This window comes from Candoia aspera, chromosome 5 (genome assembly GCF_035149785.1).
Source record: "Candoia aspera isolate rCanAsp1 chromosome 5, rCanAsp1.hap2, whole genome shotgun sequence".
In the NCBI taxonomy this organism is placed as follows: Eukaryota; Metazoa; Chordata; class Lepidosauria; order Squamata; family Boidae; genus Candoia; species Candoia aspera.
The window spans coordinates 95,915,438-95,934,501 of NC_086157.1; the positions used below are offsets into that span (position 1 = coordinate 95,915,438).

Genomic DNA, 19,064 nt, shown 5'->3' on the forward strand with positions numbered 1-19,064 from the left:
TGCTTATTAATAGGCTTTGTAGTGAGTGAAGCAGCGTAAAAGAAAAATAGCACTATGAGAATACATAGGACTTCTACCATTGTCCTAGTGCCCAACGAGCAGAAAGTTATATACATAACAGCTCTGGGAAGTTCTTTTAAATTAGAATGCTCTTTGGATTATTGATCTGTTTAGTCATCTAGGTGTTCCCTTGGCAGGTTGCCATAATATGCAGATTGATCAATGTTCCTTCTTCACATTTCTTTTAAACCTTGGTAAGTAAGGAGGGTCTTGAAACAAAGCCCTGAGAAATTTCAGTAGACCTTAGGCAGTAAATTGCTATTCTATGGCTGCTAAGTTTGGAGTTCTTACAGAACCAAAATGGATTTTGTCATTCATTTAAACAAGATTTTAATTGGTGAAATTCTTAACATGCACAGAGAACAAGACTAAAGTCTCTGCAACAGAAAGGTTCCATTCGTAAAACAGCTGCCATAGTGGATATGGCTGTTTTCTTAGAATACAAACTGAATTCAGGAAGACACAAAGGAAAGCATTGTATCCAAGAACCTGAATAGGATTCTTCCGAATTCAGCTTTTGTGAAATGGTTAGGCAAGAGCCAAAGTAATGAAGAGAAAAGATAACAGCCAAGCAAGGGAAAGATGGGGTTCAAGCTGCAAATGACAAATCATATGTTTATCCACCTGATTTTTGTTTGTTTATATCTGATGAAACCTAAAACCAATCAGGTTTTCCAAACAAATTACATTACCCAAATTTTCCACTTTGTGGTATTACAAACCAGGCAAGAATGGCAAAGAAAATCCAGTTATGTTTTGGTGCTTTATTGACAGGGATGACTGTATTGTAAGCAAGTAGAATCTATGTCAGCCAATGATAAGAATAACCTTCCATCTGGGCAAGCACAAATTTCATAAAGTCCTTCAGATCTCTCAGATTCTCCATTTGTTCCTTGAAGCAAGTCTGGCAGTAGCAAATTTTGAGCATCAAGCAACTGCAAGGAAGAAGCATACTTGTATTGTAGCTGTACCATTAACAGCACAAGAGAAATCTTGCTGCAACATTTACCAGGTAGAAATACCAAACTGTTTTCAAACTATTAACAATTTCAGTCTAAAACAGAGATACTAGGAAGGAAAGGAAAAATGTTAAAAAACCACTAGCACAGTAGATTATTTTAGAACAAGCACATTCTATCTTTCCTTTGATGCCTTACTGAACAATTTAATGGAAGCTGTACTTTGACTTTGCAAATGAAAGTTCAAACCCTCCTTTATATTCTTCAATATGGCCTAATGAACTAGATATGTTTTATATATAGCTTGGGAAACTACTCTGAAAACACTGTCAAACTGTTGAAGAAAGTCTCCTTTATGTGGTGCCCAAACCCTAGGAAAGTGCTTCAACTGTCCTGTCAGTTAACCCAAAGAAATGTTTTCCAAATTTTAAAACATTTCAGTATGCTGCTGCTTTCATTTATTTAAAACATTTACGCCCCCCATTTCTCCAAGGAGCTTGGAGTAAAAAAATGCGTTATTTCTTCATTTTTTTTTATTCACAACAAACATGATGTCAGGCTGAGGAGCAGTGTTTGGGTCAAGGTCTTCTACTTCAGTATATGGTGAAGAAGACAAAGAATGTTGTCTATTCTTAATCTGATAGTCAACTGTTAGTCCAATCAATTAGTGCATTTTGTTGGCTGCTTGATACTTTATACACGTAAAAAGCTTCTATTACACACTTCTAGAGCATATACATCATCCAGGGTGCTTTTATTGGTAAGGCAGAGATTCTCAATCCTTTTGGGGGCCAGTGAGCTTATATGGGATTTTGAGAAGATGATGGGTAGTTTCACAGATTGGCTACTGTAATAGGTGTAGCTGGTTCCAAAATACTGATTTACCAGAAGACAAACTGGTGAAGTTGTTCCCCACTAGCCTCCCAGGATGTTCTCTATCACCTTAACTTACTTCTGCCTTTTTTAATGAAAGCACTGGATGGCAACCTTCTACTTTCATTTTGTGATGTTCAGAAGCATTCTTAGAAATGAAGGATTTGCTTGAGTCTGGTGCTTTACCTAGTATTAGCTTTCCATTTGGTTTTTGTTTAAAAGTACGTAAAAATAAAATCAGGTGGGGCTTAGAGCCTAGTGGATTCCAAAGGAGGTTCTGCTGGCTTCGTGTTGGGTATCCAGGTGCTAAGGAAAATAAGTACCTAGGACAGACTTCTCAAATGAAACAGATATAAATACGGATCTGTGCACACACACTGTTTATCCCTATCAAGTTGCATCACAGCAAGTTATACCTGACACCACTGGCAGTTGCCAGGCACATGACTGATACCTGGCAGAGCACTATAAGGTCTGCCCATATCTGTATCTAGCCACCTTTTCAAGTTCCCTCACTGCCTTTCCACCCAGCATTATTGTGGCTTTGCACTGCTCGCTCAATTCTGGAACTAGTGCAAAACAGGAACCTTGCACTGAAACTGTTGATATTCCTTCAAATCTCCCTATGCATGAAATGTATGGATTTCTGAGACATGAAACGTTTGGAGAAGTAATGGGAAGTTAATATCACTAACTAGAGAACGTTGCATCTGAGGAAAAAAAATCTCCCTTTGAACACTTAAGCTTCCTCTTTTTTTCCGCTGCATTTGGTTGACATTGGCAATATCCTAAGAATATCCTAGGCATTTATATAAAATGAAACAGAATTTCTAAAGGAACTATTAGCCTTTGTCACAAACCTGAACTTTTCAAGGTCAGTAGTAGCCTTTATTTACTGGACCTAAATCTGACAGTTCAACTCATGTGGCAACCACCTCCCTTGAATACCAATTGTGAAAAGGAAATGTATTGATGTTAGATAAATCTTTAATGCCTCACCATGCCATTGGTACTATGGAACTTGATATCCAAATGAGAGAGTGCTACAATATCACCATTTTCTGCTTTGATGTGAATTCCTCTTGGAGCATTCATGGTGAGAGACCGGGTTGGTGATTCAAGTCTGAAACCAATCAGAAGAAGAGTTATCTTAGTATTACAAGAAATACAGTTTTGTAACTTCTACTTCAATCCTATTCTATTACGCCTTTAGTTCTAATGGTAGAAAAGCAGGAACGTACATTTTAAGTAATGCATTTGTTTCCCCCTTCTTGTAGTAACAACCATGTTAGACTAGAATAACTGTAAAGGGCAGTGTTTCTTAACCTCAGCAACTTTAAGCTGTGTGGACTTTATGCTGGCTGGGGAATTCTGGGAGTTGAAGTTCACACAGCTTAAAATTGCTGAGGTTGAGAAACTCTGGTAAAGGGGATTTACTGCAACTTTGTAATGTAATCAAGGGCAGAATCCAGTCTATAGAAGTGTTCACAAGAAGCAGTTTACTTCTGAATTAGCTGCAGGGGATTAGGAGTACATTTTTTGCTTACATCCTGCTTGTGAGCCCTCCCCAGGCATCAGGCTGTTGTGACTAGAAGGCTAGACTAGCTGGCGGTTCGTTTTGATCCAGGGGTCTGCTGTAATCCATCAGAGATCATCTTAAATTCTTATAGTAGAATTATAATCTGAATGTTAATTTTCCTAGGAAGTACTGCAAGCCTGATCTATGGGAGCCTGAGTCATATTCTGTATATAGCAGTGGTTCTCAACCTCAGCAATTTTAAGGTATGTGGACTTCAACTCCCAGAATTCCCCAGCCAGCTGGTCTATAACTGGCAGTTTAATCATCTGGCTTGACTGAATAACTTTATGATTGTAAAGGGTCAAACATCCCTTTTTAGAAACTAGACTCAAGTTACATAATTTGCTATAATGAGACATGAGGTGCAGCCTCTGTAGAGTTTTATGTATATTTGGAAGCTGTGAAAGCTCTCTTTGAGCAGGTAGTGCTAAAGATCAGTTATTTCCAATTGTCCATTTAATTGGAAAGTACATCACCCATGGCAATGTCATTATGCAAATGACACAAACTGCATCATTTGCTTCATTTTACATCATTTTACAGATTTGACAAACTATGTAAATACAAGAGGAATTTTACTCCTTGCATTTGAAGTCTGTTGCACAGAGATAATGACTAATCTTCTAAAAAATACCCAACAAATAAATTTACAAATCATCAACCTCAAACATCAGGTAAAGCTATTTGTTACTTAAAAAAAAAAGTCATTCAGGCAACAGCCATGACAATATGTAATGCCACAAGGTGGCAGAAAAGAACTACAGAACTTAACTTTGATACAGTTTCTATGTTGCTTTCAACCTTAAATGCAATGAATTTGTGCACAATCCAGCTTCTGCCCAAGGGATTCCTATGGGAGAGTTAAATACTTGCATATATGTTAAGGAAAGATAACACAACATGTGAACTTGGTTGGGGTGACTTGGTTTTGTATACAGATATGGTTTGCTCTTTAATACAGAACATTACCAAGAAGTAATGCATGTTTTATCTCAATGGAACAATTTTTCAAGATGGAACATTTTTTTTCACTTGATAAACAAAACAAGCAACAGTTCTGAGTTGAGGGGAAAAAAGGAGGCATTTGAATCTTGGAAATTATGGACCAAGTATGGAACAGCAGTGATTCTGATAAATCTTCATTGTTGGAAACCAAGGGGACCATGAATTAAAGCTAAGTCACTGAAACTGAACAGTGGAAGTTACAGGTATGCACAACAAATGAAATCTTAACAGTACCAAAGTGGGACTCTAACCAGATTATTTCTCATGGGTTTGGAGTAAACAGTGTGCAAATATTCTCTTGGGTAAGTAGAGATTTGCTACTTCAGCACGTATTTACATTATCTACTGCTTCATGGAATCAACTTCCTTTAAGTCTTACAAGAAGTATATAAACAATCATTCACACCCCTGCTGCACTTTAGGATTACTTTTAATATAACACCACTGAGGCTATTTATTTTAAATAAAATAAAATGTTCTAGTCCTCTGGTTCCTTTGCAGCCTTCAATTCACTGGCTCTGCTTGTTCAGAGTTGGGTATCTGATTTTATTCCTTTGAAACTCTAATTTCAGTATTGTATGTATGTACATCTTTTAGTGCTACTTTATTAATGCTTCTTGTTACCATTTCATGTAGAGGTAGCCTCACTTAACAACCATTTGTTTAGCAACAGTTTGAATTTACAACTGCTAAAAAAAACTGACTTGTGACCAGTCCTCACACTTATGACCATTGCAATGTCTCCATGGTCGCATGATTATGATTTGGGCACTTGGCAACCAGTTTGCATTTACACCCATCGAAGCGTCCTGCAGTCATGTGATCACCATTTCGACCTTCCCAGCCAGCTCCCAGCTAGAAAAATCAATGGGGAACCGTGTGATTCGCTTAATGACTACATGGTTTGCTTAACAATCATGTGAATCGCTTTATGACTGCTGCAAAAATGTTGTAAAATCAGTTTGGATTTGCTTAACAACTGCATTTCTTAGTGACCACAATTCCAGTCCCAATTGTGGTCGTTAAGTGAGGATTACCTGTCTATGATTTTATTTTTGCAAACTGCCTTGAGAAAGTTTTTGCCCTAAAGGTATCTTAAACTATTTACATTTACATTTACAGCTTAAACATTTTCACTTAGAAATGAATACGTTTTCTAAAACAAAAGGGATTATTTGGCAAAGGGATTAGAGGACATTTGGGTAAAAAAATGACAAAAACCACATATCTAAAGAGAGCAAGCCTATCTGAAGGCTTCCCTAACAGCAAGGGCATACATGCACACACACAGATCAAGTTTTGGCTTGGTTAATGCATGAAAGAATGCATTATAACTTTCTAAGTGAATAAGGATCAGTAAGGAATATGAGACTAATATCCACCTCCTCTATCTGAAGCATTTGCACCCTGGACTCCTTTTAAGTCTGCTTCTCTGTAATTCAATGCAAGTCATCCCTCAAGTTTTAGCAGTGTCTTAGCAGCACTGAGGTCTCAGGTTGCTTCTTTAGCTGTCTTACTATATAATATGAAGGTGGAAGATGATCATGACTATTTTATTGATATTGACCATAATTGCCAATATTAAAGTTCCCAAAGATAGAAATATCCAAAGCTGCGGATATTCCTTTTCTTGGCATTGTGAATTTTATTTATTTATTTTCTATCCCGTCTTTATTAGTTTTAGAAATAACTCAAGGCGGTGAACATACCTAGTACTCTTTCCTCCTCCTATTTTCCCCACAACAACCCTGTCAGGTGGGTTGGGCTGAGAGAGAGCGATTGGGTCTCTCTCACCCAGCCGGCTTTCATGCCTAAGGCAGGACTAGAACTCACAGTCTCCTAGTTTCTAGCCCGGAGCCCTAACCACTAGTCCAAACTGTATATACAGTATGTAAAAGTGGCATGTATCTTCCTCAACCTTGGGTCCTCTACCAAGGCCAGGTGTCATGACCCCCATTGCAATGCAATCACGCATCACAACGGGGAACATGCCTTTCAGGAAAAGGGGAAGGAAGGAGGAAGGAATCATCCTAATCCCTTAAACACTCAAACACAAGAGCAATCACAAGGACAAAGGAGACATACCTTTGCCCTGACCAGAGAAGCCATCAGCATATTGCCCGGACACCCATGCATTACCCCGGGGGATACACCTGCACCGGACACGGGAAGGAGACAGAGGAGACCAGCGATAATCATCCTGATCGCCCATCAAGACCCCGGTATCGCACCCCGATCACCCATCAAGAAACCGGATCTGGACTGTGGGACAATGGGGGTGGAGAAGGGCCAGGTCCGCACCAGGGGTATTTACGGGGTACCCCGCACGCTATGTGCTCATTCCTGTCTTTTTGTGTGTATGCACTCTGTTCTCATTAAACTGGATATCCTTAGCCCTATCTAAGTGAGTCCGTGTCTTTTTGAGAGCAAGGCAACCATTACACCAGGGAGCTTGAGGGTTTTGTGCAGTATCTTAGCTGTTCCTAGCACTGCACTCTTCTGGACAGAGAGCTCTGATGTTGTTCCTGGGATCTGTTGGAGCCACTCTCCCAGCTTAGGAGTCACAGCCCTGAGTGCTCCTACCACCACTGGGACCACTTTGGCCTTCACTTTTCACATCCCCTCTAGTTCTTCCTTCAGGCCCTGGTACTTCTCCAGCTTCTCATATGCCTTCTTCCTGATGTTGCTGTCACTTGGCACCGCTACTGTCAGATCCCTGCAATCAAAGGTTTCACAGAAACCCTTATCGGAACATCTCCCATCATTTCCTTCTCCAAGGAATGCAGTCCGTGTCGCCAGATGGGAGGGGGTGTGAAGTTGGAGCGTGAAGTGGTTTATTATGGCTATAGAGGACATCAAGGACACGGGGTTGAGATATGCCAGGAATACCATCTGGATGGGAGGGGGAGTGACATGGTTTCATGGGAAGGAGGACTAACTAAGAGAATGTAGTTTTTAAGTTAGGTTTGAGCGGGAAATCTTTATTCGCAGCTTGCCTTCTGTACTGTTCGTTATGCTTCATTAAAACAGTTAAAGGAATCCCAGCCTCCTGACTGTGATTGTGTAAATGCTGGAATGATCAGGTGCTGACAGCTACATCTTTTACCACCACTGTCTTGTATATACATATACATATACACTGTTCATATACATATGTATACATGTATACATACAATATATGTATCATATTATCTGTGATATCACTTAGTGTTTAAATTAGTTTTCAATAACTAATGTGGAATTCAATTCCTTGCTCCTTCCTATTAATCCTTTCCCTATTACATTGGGTTCTTCACTGTATTACTGATTACTTATTACCTTACTGCTCTACAAGTCTAGTTTTACTGAAGAACACAGCAAAAAAATTGAAGTAAATAAATAAATAATGTTTACTCATTTTGAGAGATCTTCTTACCTGAGTGTCTGATTTTTGACATCATCTCCAAAACCTTGGATAAGTGGTGTTTCTACAGAATGTTCGCAAAGGGCACCTTCTAGACCTGAAGCAGAAAAAACAGAAATGACTGTGACTTTTAAGTGTTGGATGAAGTGTCCATTACTAGAGAAAAATAACTAGTGTTATTCAAAAAGTTAGTTCAAAATAACTTTTGAAGATGTTTAATGTAACACTGTAGCGAAAATAGAAATATCAGTAATAAAATATTCAATGTTCTCTTGAATTCATTAATACAAAACATTACTGTTATCTATATAACCAATTTCACTTTCAGTCTTTAACTTCTAAATAATAATTTTGTGTAGTTTTAGACTTGCAAGCAAACCTGTAACTCGAAGTTTCTCTGTACCGATTACAGTGTCGCTGTCGTCCACTGTAAAAAGAGGTTTTCCATCCAGATTCATAGAGTTGATCTGAAATTCTGGACCATGGAATTGTACCATGTCTGGATCTAAGCAGGACAAAACATTATTAAATGGGCTTTCATTGTTCATGTTTTAAAAACGCAAACCATGTACACATTCTGAGTGATACCATATATATTTATATGATTGGGATATTAGGTCTGTAATCCTATACCCAGTTACTTGTGAGTAAGACTCATTGCACCTGTGAGTTGATACATATATTGAACTGCAGTGCAAGTTTAGCATCTGGTTATGTTCTCAGTTTGTGGCTTCTTTGATCAGAAAAAGCAGAACATTCTAAACCAAATGGAAAGATATTTCAGAGATGAGCCCCAAAATACCCAGCCTGCAAAAATATAGCACATAGTGCTTTGTGAAAAGCAACAATATGGACAAAGTAAGCTAAATTAAAATTCCAGATTTGATATAATTTGAAATCCTTAATATGCAACACCTTGTATGTTTAATTAATCCAAACAGGACTGAATGCTTAATTATGAATTCTTCTATGGCTCATCAATATTTCTGTAATTTACAGCTTATGTAAAAGGGCCTTGTAAATTGGATATTGTTATCTTCCCAGGTACTAAACCACTAAAGAGGTTTATAAATGAAGGCAAATTATCCATATGTTAATTTTTCAATAATGACATACAGTAAAATGTATTTTTCTTTATTTCAGGTATTTGACTATTCAGGGCAATTGGCATATCTAGACTATATATGCCATGTATTATATGAGATCATAAAAAGGTACACATTAATTTCTTTGCATATAAACTTTCACAATGCAAACTAAAGAAAAATATATGCCTACCTACGCTTAATCTGCCTGTGACATTTCCATCGCTATTGCGTGCATTCAAAGTCACATTATGAGAAGACTGTAAAAGCAAGGATGAATCCTAGGATTAAGACAAAAAAGGACGCAAATGTGTAAGACTTTTGGATACACCTTACTGAAAGTAACAAATATATTCACTCTTTACTAACTCTCAATAACTTACAATGGTAGGAAATGTGGTAGAGCAAGCAGGGGTGCTCATTAGAATTCCTTACTACGCATGGCTTTATTCTCTCATGTACTGCAGTTTTCCCTTTTTAATCTTCCTATATTTCACTTCTGCATAGTTTTTGACATTACTTTAACCTCCTTCTCCAGGGCATTCTGATTTCCAAAATTAAGCTGAAGACTTAACTCCTGTGAAATCTATCCTTCTACTTTTGCTTGCCCCACACAAAGAAAACAGTCTTTGCAGGGCCTGAGAAATACTCACTACTATCCTGTTTTCTTGCTCTGCCAGAGGGACATGGGGCAGAGGCCTTGGAGCAGGAGAAAGGGTGCCAGTAGTTGAGTGCACATTGTATATCCTGTCTGAATTCTTTGTGGGAACGTCCCTACCTGCATTTTACTCACGTCCTTTTGCATAAGAGCCACTTCATTCACTGCCAATATATCATACTTCATGGTTCACAGTAGCATTGCTCTTGATCACAGCTCTTATTTAATCATCAAATGTTTGTTTGGATGACATATCAATTTTGCATCTACATTTATTTATTTCAGTGGTCACCGTGGTTCTATAAAGAACTGCTGAACTTAACCTACATGCACCTCATATACAATCATTAGTAAATATAAGGTCTGGGTAAATCAGTCCTGATTTGATTTCAATTAGAGATCTGAGATTCAGCAAAGGTATGTCTCCACTTGGGTTGGCCATTCAAGATTCAATAATAAATCAATTCAATTTTAGCCCCTTTGACATTTGATTTGAAAAATAGTTCACCTATATACTGTAATGGGAAGTATCAACATGCCTACAGTAGCTTAATATTTTTGGCAAAATGGGATGGGAAGAGCAGAGCCCTTTTGCAAGACACAATCCTGTTAAACTTCAGCTGAAGACCTTCAAGAATTTCAATACGTTTTTTGACATATCCTCTCTGCACCTATTTTCAGGCAGATAAAGCAGGTCTGAGAAAAAGGACAGCACAGCACTTTTCAAACTATTGTGCAAAGGATCTAAGTTGTGCTGAAGCAATGTAGAAACTGTCCTATTCCAAATTCATTTTCAAAGACATACTCAGAAGGGAAGCACTTACTTTTCCACTTGCTTTTCTGGGATGCTAGGTTTGGTATGACAGTAAGAATGCCCACTGATGGCCTTTGTGGGGGTGATATGCTTTTCTGCTTTTGATTCCTGGGCTTGCTTGAATGCCAGGAGAATTGGGACACCTACTGGTAAGCTTGGTCCTTCCTGGGAAAGACTCCCTCAACACCAACAGGACTCAACTGGGTTAGGAAGCGGCATTTCTAAAAACAATTAACATTTGACATGGTTTTGTCAGTGGGCCTGGGGACCCCAGGCTGCTTCGGAACCAATCAAGTGGCTGATATGAAGGTGTTTGCTGCTGCCAGGGGGTGTCTATTGTGTTTTTGTGGTTTTTAATTTTGTAAGCCACCCAGACTCACCATATATGAGTTGGGAGGCCTTATAAATTTGTTAAATAAACAAAATTTGGGTGAGAGCCTGTAAGTGTGAACTTGGCATCCATTTACGCTTACTGACTGATGTAAATGTGCACCAACAAGGCAGAAGTTAAAAGTAAGGATTTTATATTCATTTGATCAAGGAGTGCATACCACCTTGAGCCCATATTGACAGAGCTGAGTTGAAGGTTCAACTGCGTTAGCAGGATAAGCACAGATGAGTCATCTCCTATTAGCAAAACCCCAAAACTTAAGGCTTGTGGTTGGATGTGTTCAAGAAGCTGCAAACAGAGAAGGTGAATGAAGACCAAATAAATTTTACTTTGCCACCACAAAAGAGCTCTAGTAATAATATAAAATGATAAAACCTACTGGCTAGCTATGCTTCCCAATGTTGGGAAGCCCATCATCCAATCGATCCTTCCTTAGCATTCTTTGTGTATGTTTGTGTGTGAGAGAAAGAGAAATTACAGAACTAAATATTGCTGGAACAAGGTCAGAATCAGCAGAAAAGACATCAGATCTGTGAAGTGCTTCAAAAAAAACAACACCCTGAAACATTTTCAGTCGTGATACATTTTGCTGCTTTGAATCAGGTCTCTGCTTCAATTTGCAAAGCTGCTTTGAAGGGCTGATTTTACTGAAATTCTATCAAATCAAAACAGACTTTGCACAGCTCTAGTAAATATTATTCCTTTCCAGACATAGCACAGCATAATTCCATGCATATTTACTCAGAAATAAGGCTTTTTAAAATCCGTGGGATTTGTCCCAAAATATCTGTGCATAGCATTGCATCATTACCTTTCTGGAGTGAATTTCTTTGACATATAATGGATATAAAAATTCAGACTCTCCTTCTAGACGAAGTCCTTCACTTTTAACATTTAGGTATCCCATTCCAGTCTGGAAATATAAAAAACTTAAATTTTAACAGCATGATATTAGCTATGTAAGTCGTCGTCAAATTCTTTCCAAGATACCACATTTATCTTTTTCCAAATGCTGTATAATTTACTCATGAAGAACGTCTCTGATGAAAAAGGAAGTCAGAAGATAAACATCTCATGCACAGAAGAAAGACGGTCATAACAAGCATCTTCTCATGCAAGGTTTGCATAAAAGCCATCTGCAAGCAAGCCCAGCCTGCAAGAGGCACTGCACATTTAAAAAGGTGCTGCACATAAGGACTAGCAGCAATGTATATCCCAAGCCCTCTTCAAAAAGCAGTAATTCCAAGAAACAATATATGTAAAGTTAGAAGTTGTCCATTTGCTTCTCCTTCCTTTTGGAGTAATCATACATTACTGCTGTTTGAAAAGGACTCGTATATTCATCACTGCCTGGCATGCAAATAAATCTACATGGTGTCTCTCCCATTAAAGATTTACGTATTTGATCAACACAGAAGCACTTCATTACATGAAGCATCTCAGTAACTGACTCAGAAATGATAAAGTTCACATAAGGATCAAAGAATGAATTTAAAGGAATACAAGTCGATGAACACAACTCAAAGCATGCTAACACGGAGTTAAATAAGGCTTACTCTGGAGTATATTTAAGACCGCAGCCTCTGGCTGGGATCACATATCACACTAAGCAATGGTTTCTTTAATATAACACGGGTTAACAAACCAAAATGATTGACTATTAGCAATACTGTGATTTGAAAAGTACATAGCTGGGGGTCATACATCAGGCTAAACTAAAACGAACAAAAAACACATAAAGACTTCGTGTGATATACCAACTCAGCTATTGAAACAGGATAGAAGCAGGGGAAAATATCACATTTGCTGCAAATAACTATGTTAAAACTAGGTATTAGAGCATCTGTGTTCAAGGAGGCCTTTCATGCCATAGAAATAATGTGCTTCGTCTCAGTGTTGATCATTGAAGGCCAATTTGCTCTAATTAATTGCCTTGGTCCTAAAACGTGGTTTCTGCTCTTTCAAAGCTTTGCACAGCCCTGTATAGGTATTTCAGGCTTTGAGTAATTTTTAAGTAAAGAAATAGCCTAAAATGCATGAATAAAAGAAATAATGAAATCTTGTAGACTGACTTTCAAGAGGAGTGAAGAGGAGGGGGAGGGATAGAATAAAACAATAGTGAAACAAAAGGCAGTAAACAAAAGACAACAGTACAGAAAGAAACAGTACAGTACAGAAAGCCCTGAGAATTTAAAGCCCTGAAAAAAAATCAGAGGTGAGGGGCTTGGCACTGCAAAGAACATTGGAAGCATATTCCATAAATCACTGCCCAACATTTGTTGGGGAGAATATTCCATAGCAACCTTTCTCAACTGGGGTTCCAGTTTCCGTGAAAGGTCACTAGATGTTCCATGAGAGATCGTGACTGAAAAAAATATGTTTGTCTGTTTTTTAACTTCGTGTCCCGTGCAATGCTAGCACTCAAAAGAGACAGGAATTTTTACATGCCATGACTCAGTTGCCAGCCTGCTGCTTTTCTATTGTTGTAAATGTAAAATGTAGATTGTGTAGGTTAGAAATAAATTGTATTATGAAGGTTTTGTACTTTTTTGTGATTTTTATATAGGGGTTCCCTGGGATCTGAACATTATTTCAAGCGTTCCTCTCGGGTAAATAGGTTGAAGGCTGTTCTACAGAGTGTCATCACAGAGAAGACCTTAGATACGACAGTAAGAATATAAGCAAAAGCAACGGCAAAGACCCAATTAAAGGAAAAAGAACACTTACTGATGAAAACCACATTACTTTAAGAATCCAAATTGTCAGAGCAAGATTCACAACGAGAATGATGATCAGGAGGAGGACAAATAAATAAAGGCAGCGCTTTCTCCAGCCATAAATGCCAACACTGTAGACACACTGAGATTCTGGTCTCTGTATGTTAGTACCCGGTGTTGCTGAACTATACTGCTCACGCACCATCTGTGACAGAAAAAGAAATGGACACAATTAAGTTAATCGATTTATCAAAAATAAATATTTCAAAAAGGGAATTCTGCTTTAAGTTTGGAAATTGAACAACTAATAATTAAAAGTAGATTTCTAAAAGCTAAGAATTAGCGAGCTGTGCTGTTCTATGACCCTCAAACAAAATAGCCAGGCAACACTGCTGATTAATAAAAGAACTGGTTATATAATTTTACCTAATAATAGTGTATCCTATCCTATGAGCAATTAAATGCAAAAGGAGTCCCTGGGTGGCACCCAAAAGAAGCCCCAGCCGGCGTGTGAGAGAAGGCCCTGCACTGGCATGAAATAAGGTGGCGTGAAAGAAGGCCCTGGCTAGTACAGTAGTGGCACATGGTGTGGCAGGCACAGAGGTGGGCAGGGACGAGCGGTGGAGGCAGCTGGTGGCAGTAGGTCCTCTTAGTAATGTTATTTCTAGTAATATAAAAAAAAAAATCTAACTCTCCTCAGGCATTTGAACCCTAGATTATATTTGACTGGCCTGCATAATCTCCTCCAAGCAATTTATACAGAGGAACAAATATGTACAACTTTTATTTATTTATTGGCTGCCCATCTCATATATATGACTCTGGGCGGCTCACAATTAAAACAGAATAAAAACAGTAAAAAAACAACCAGAGTTAAAAACAACAAATAAAAATAGCCAAGAAGACTCACGAACACTCAAGCCATGACACAATCTCACCCATGCTGTGAGGGCCCCTGGCTCAATGGCAACGCCAGGTTTTTAGTGTCCTGTGAAAGGCAAGTCTAATTTGGTGGGGGGGATGAAGTTCCAGAGGGTGGCTGCCACGGCAGAAAAGGGTCTCCTCCTGGGTCCCGACAGAGGACCCTCTCTTGCAAACAGGACCTGGAGTATGCCTCTCCTGCCAGATCTAACAGGACAGGTAGACACCACTGGGGAGAGACAGTCCTGTAACTACTGAAACCCATTACCACACATGCTGTCCCGTCAGTATCTGTGAAACTGAATTGTTTGATTTTCCTCTGTGTGTATACTCAGACAAGCCCACGGTATAAAATAAGGTTAAGAATCCCCCAATGGGAAGAGATGGGCGGGGACCAGTTGGATAAATAAAATAAGGTTAAAGATGCCCTCAAGTTTTGAACTGTGTTGTTTTAATATTAAGAACAAGCATAAATTAAGCTGTTGATTATATGAAGCATGGACAGTTGCCAGAGAAAAAGAGTTGTAGTCTTAACCATCTGAAGGACCTTGAACTATTCACTTTTAATATGAGGAATGCAATTAATTCTGTAAGTAATAGCAGAATCCATTTGCCACAATTACTCATTTATTTTGGTAAAATAAACTTCAATGAGACATGAAAAAACAGGGATCTAATATGGTAAGTCTTAGTATCAAGAACTCCTTCCTCTTCTCTCCTTTTCCTATATATTAAAAGGAAGAATTAAGAAATCTTTTGGTTTTATTTGGACCAGCCAACCATGATTAATAATATTTATGGTGTTAAACAGTTCTAATTTTTATTTCTTATTCAGAAGGGGTTATATTCCATTCACTTTTATTGGGTCAGTATATTAACAATGTCTCACAGCATTTCTCAACAAAAGAACTGCATGGCTATTGTTATCAGTGTATTACTTCACAAAAGAGCAGAAAGTGATTATTTAGTGCCTCTCACAACATATCTTGAAATAACAGAATGCAGTAATGCTATTTACTGTTTAAACAAAATAGGACTATTGTAATATTCTTAGCTGGTCAATATTCCAGCCCAAAGAATGCACTACTATAATTACTATCTTACTATAATTATATTTAAATTATAATTATAGTAAACTATAACTATAAATTAGAGATGGATTGCAGATAGGCAGTCATGTGAAGTGGGTGGAGTGATATCATGCAATCTGAGTTGAGATTCTTCTGAATTTAAGGAATCTAAAGAAGTGAATACGGTGCTCTGAAGCATGACATCTGTTGCCTCTGGAGTGAATCCATGCCCAGTCTGGCTGCTTTGGGTAGCTGTTGGGGGTGAGGACAACTGGATTCAGGACATGATTAGTGCCTCTGTGAAAGATGGTAAATTGCCCCATCTTGAAAGATGCAGTACATCCTCTCTAGCTCTAGAAAAGGCCCTCTCTAGAGCTAACCATATTAGACAACTTCTATCCAGTCTCTAGCCTTCCTTTTCTGTGGATGGTTGAAGAGAAGATGGTGAGGAGCCAGCTATAGAAGGTCCTAGCAGGGTCCTAGCAGGGCCGCAACTGGGGGGGCGGGCAAGCAGGGCATGTGCCCCAGGTGCTGCACTGGGGGGGGGGGCGCCAAAATGACAAAATAGTATATTTTCCTCACCAACCCATGCGGGGGGCACAGAATCCATGTTTGCCCCGAGTGACACAGACCCTAGTTGCCCTCCTGGGTATACATACTATATACCCCTACTCTCTGTTCCCTTTGCTAACTTAAGTCTTTTTCATGGCAGGTGGGCACACTTTAAACATCATTCTTTATTCACTAAGAAAGCTTATGGAGCTCCTTGGAGGCCCAGAGGCATTGCTGCAAATAAAGTTAATGCTGGACTCACTGCTTTTCAGCATACCAGCTTCCCATTGTTTTAATTAGAAGAAGTATCCAAAGATGCAATATTATGTACAAACAATAATGGGTCAGGAAGACTTGCTGGCATCAAGGGAAGAATCTATAGGTATACTGCAGCCCTAAGCACTGCAGACCCCAGTCCTAGATAGTCAACTGACCTTAACTGACAGTGTCCAGACAAAAATCAATTGTGGGGTAGCATTTTGAAAAATAAATCCTAACAGAAGAGCCAAGTGATACCAGAAGCTACTTCCCTACCACCCCAGTTGGTCCCAGATGGATTTCCAGAAATCTGAACAAATATGAAGGCTTCCTTAGATTATTCCTGATACAGGAATGGTGATCCATTAATGAGAACAAGCTTCCGTAAATTATAATATGAAAGTGCAACAAGCATACGCATTTGTGGAACTAAAAATTTTATTTATTTATTTATTTATTTATTTATCAGATTTGTCACCGCCCATCTCCTCCCACCAGAGGGACTCTGGGTGGTTGTAGCTAATGCATCATACAAGATAGTTAACATGATTGACAAATATTCAGTTTTTATATGATTTTATACCCAAGCCCTTATACGGCAAAAAAAAATATCCTTTATTAAGTAACATGATTGGTTTTTTTCCCTCTATAAAAGGTTAGCCTTGCAGCTATAGACATTTGGTGCATGTAAAAAAAGTGGAAACCAGGTAGGCATTTCTAGCAAGGAAAAGAGGTAGGTCACTGCATTAAAAGCACACTGTCCCCCAAAGGAGTAACATGTTTTTATTTTGATACTGCTATTTATTTCACTGCACCAAGGACACAAAGTCAGAGTCAGTCCTGCTCAACTGAGGATTTAACCACATTTACATAGTTACAATAATCTAAACTTACAAAAAAATAACTTGTGTTTTGTGTTTCAAGTCAATATAACAGTCTAATGGCAGAAAAAAGGCAGAACTGAAAGAACTGTCATAGTTTTTTGTAAACCAGACTATTAAGGCTTTATATTGTTTTATAATTCATAATACCTACACAGCTAGGCTTGCCTAAAAGACTTACCTTGTAAGGTTTTTAAAAACAGCACAAACTGCAGATCTAACTAGGATCAGACGCCTTCAGCATGACAATGAATTTCTACACTTGTACCCACAGTGGAAAATATTTTAGGAGTGGCTGAACTTGTTTACATGTTTGGCCACATTTCACATTCCACCGCCTTTCACTGGCGGCACAGCCCGGGCTAATTTTACTCTATGATAAACTAGCTGGTGCTGCACTAATGCTTCAGGAGGTGAAAGGCTGGGTATAATTTGTATTTTCAAAATAGCGTACATCTCTTATTAGCATGTTACTCACACTACCCTGAAGAGGGGGGGAACCCCTTACTGAACTGTTATCTATTTGAAAAAGAAGAAAACACACATAACTCTGCTTATATTCAGTTTACGAGATAAAAGTTCAGACACTGTTGTACACATACAACAGCAGCACCCAACTTTTGGGGGGCAGAAGCCTGTAGTTGGCCTGGAAGTATATGCTGGGGTGCACTGCCCAAAAATAGGTAAAACCAATATTAAAAAGTAGGTAAGCCCAGGAGAAAAACTGAACCTGATTTTACTGAAATGCATATCTAATGCAATTGCTCCACAACCATGTATTTAATAATTTCCCTCTTCTGTTAAATTAAGAACTATCCATAGTGAGAAACCTCAGTCTGGAGCAATATACAGATGGCTGGGTTAGGGGCAGCAACCATGTATGTATGTATGAATGAAACTTATATGGCCACCCATCTTAAGAAACACAACTCTGGGTGACTCACAATGGTTATTTAAAACTAATCATACAAAAGCAATAAAAAGAAAAAAGAAACAACCCTGTGCACAGCTGTCAACATTAGCACAAATGATCCCTTCACACACACACACACACACACACAGAGTATACACACAGAGGGACAAACTGATCTCATCTTTCTTTCCTCCCTCTAAGCCGGGAGAGGGAATCTTTTAGTGGCAGGCCAAGAAATCCATTTTTTTGGGATGGCTGGGGCTGTAATAATTGGGTAATTAATACAACGTGGATAAAACCAAGATTTTCTGTGGGTTTTGCCTGGAGGGGCTGTGGGGGGGGGGAGTTTAGGAGTTTTTCTATGAGCCAACACTACAAAGGTTTTCACATGGTGAATTACACTTCAAAATGTCAGGTAACTAAGTCACTAAGCTTTAGCAATAACTATAATAAAAATAGCTTCAGGAGCTGTAAAAACAGACTTCACATTTTGAACAAGGACATTGGAGACAAGAGAATAAGCAAATATTTGTAGCTCAGGGTTGAACTGTGGAGTCCTTGGTGCTCTCTGAGCCTTGTTGTTTTCTTGCAGATGTTTCATTGACAGACTAGGCAACATCTTCAGTGCGAAGAGGGAGTGGGCCTTGCTCTCTGTTTATATACTGTGGCTTGCCCTGCTTGTGTTGGTAGAGATGTTGTTCTCTCCTTGGGAGTTCTTTGATTGGGCTGTTGTTTGCTGCTTGGTTGATAGCCTGAGTTAATAGTTCCTTGATTAGGGTGTATTGTGCTGTTTGATGGTTCATCTGGTGTTAATCCTAGTGTTGATTTTTGCTTTGACTTTTGGTAAGTTAGAAACACAAGTCTACAGGAAAGCTACCCATACCAACCAAGTGCTCCACTACCAAAGTAACAATCCAACCTCCCA

At 38.7% G+C, this 19,064-nt stretch overlaps 1 protein-coding gene across 1 annotated transcript; it reads right to left on the bottom strand.

Moving 5' to 3' along the window:
- Positions 1–806: 806 nt before the first annotated feature.
- On the bottom strand, positions 807–17,517 carry SGCG (sarcoglycan gamma). The gene is made up of 8 exons (XM_063305765.1): positions 17,408–17,517; positions 13,555–13,749; positions 11,639–11,740; positions 9,158–9,245; positions 8,259–8,384; positions 7,892–7,976; positions 2,892–3,015; positions 807–995 (listed from the first exon to the last, which is right to left on the bottom strand). The coding sequence occupies exons 2-8, from the start codon at positions 13,747–13,749 to the stop codon at positions 825–827; spliced, it is 891 nt and encodes a 296-aa protein (XP_063161835.1). The 5' UTR covers positions 17,408–17,517; the 3' UTR covers positions 807–824.
- Positions 17,518–19,064: the final 1,547 nt, after the last annotated feature.

Bases quoted from the DNA above. Each gene is read 5' to 3' on its own strand.
- SGCG (XM_063305765.1), bottom strand. From the start codon at position 13,749: ATGGTGCGTGAGCAGTATAGTTCAGCAACACCGGGTACTAACATACAG. The intron at 11,741-13,554 runs GTAAGTGTTCTT...TTATATTTCCAG, and splicing joins AAGTAATGTGGTTTTCATCA to ACTGGAATGGGATACCTAAA. The intron at 7,977-8,258 runs GTTTGCTTGCAA...TTTCTGCTTCAG, and splicing joins AGAGAAACTTCGAGTTACAG to GTCTAGAAGGTGCCCTTTGC.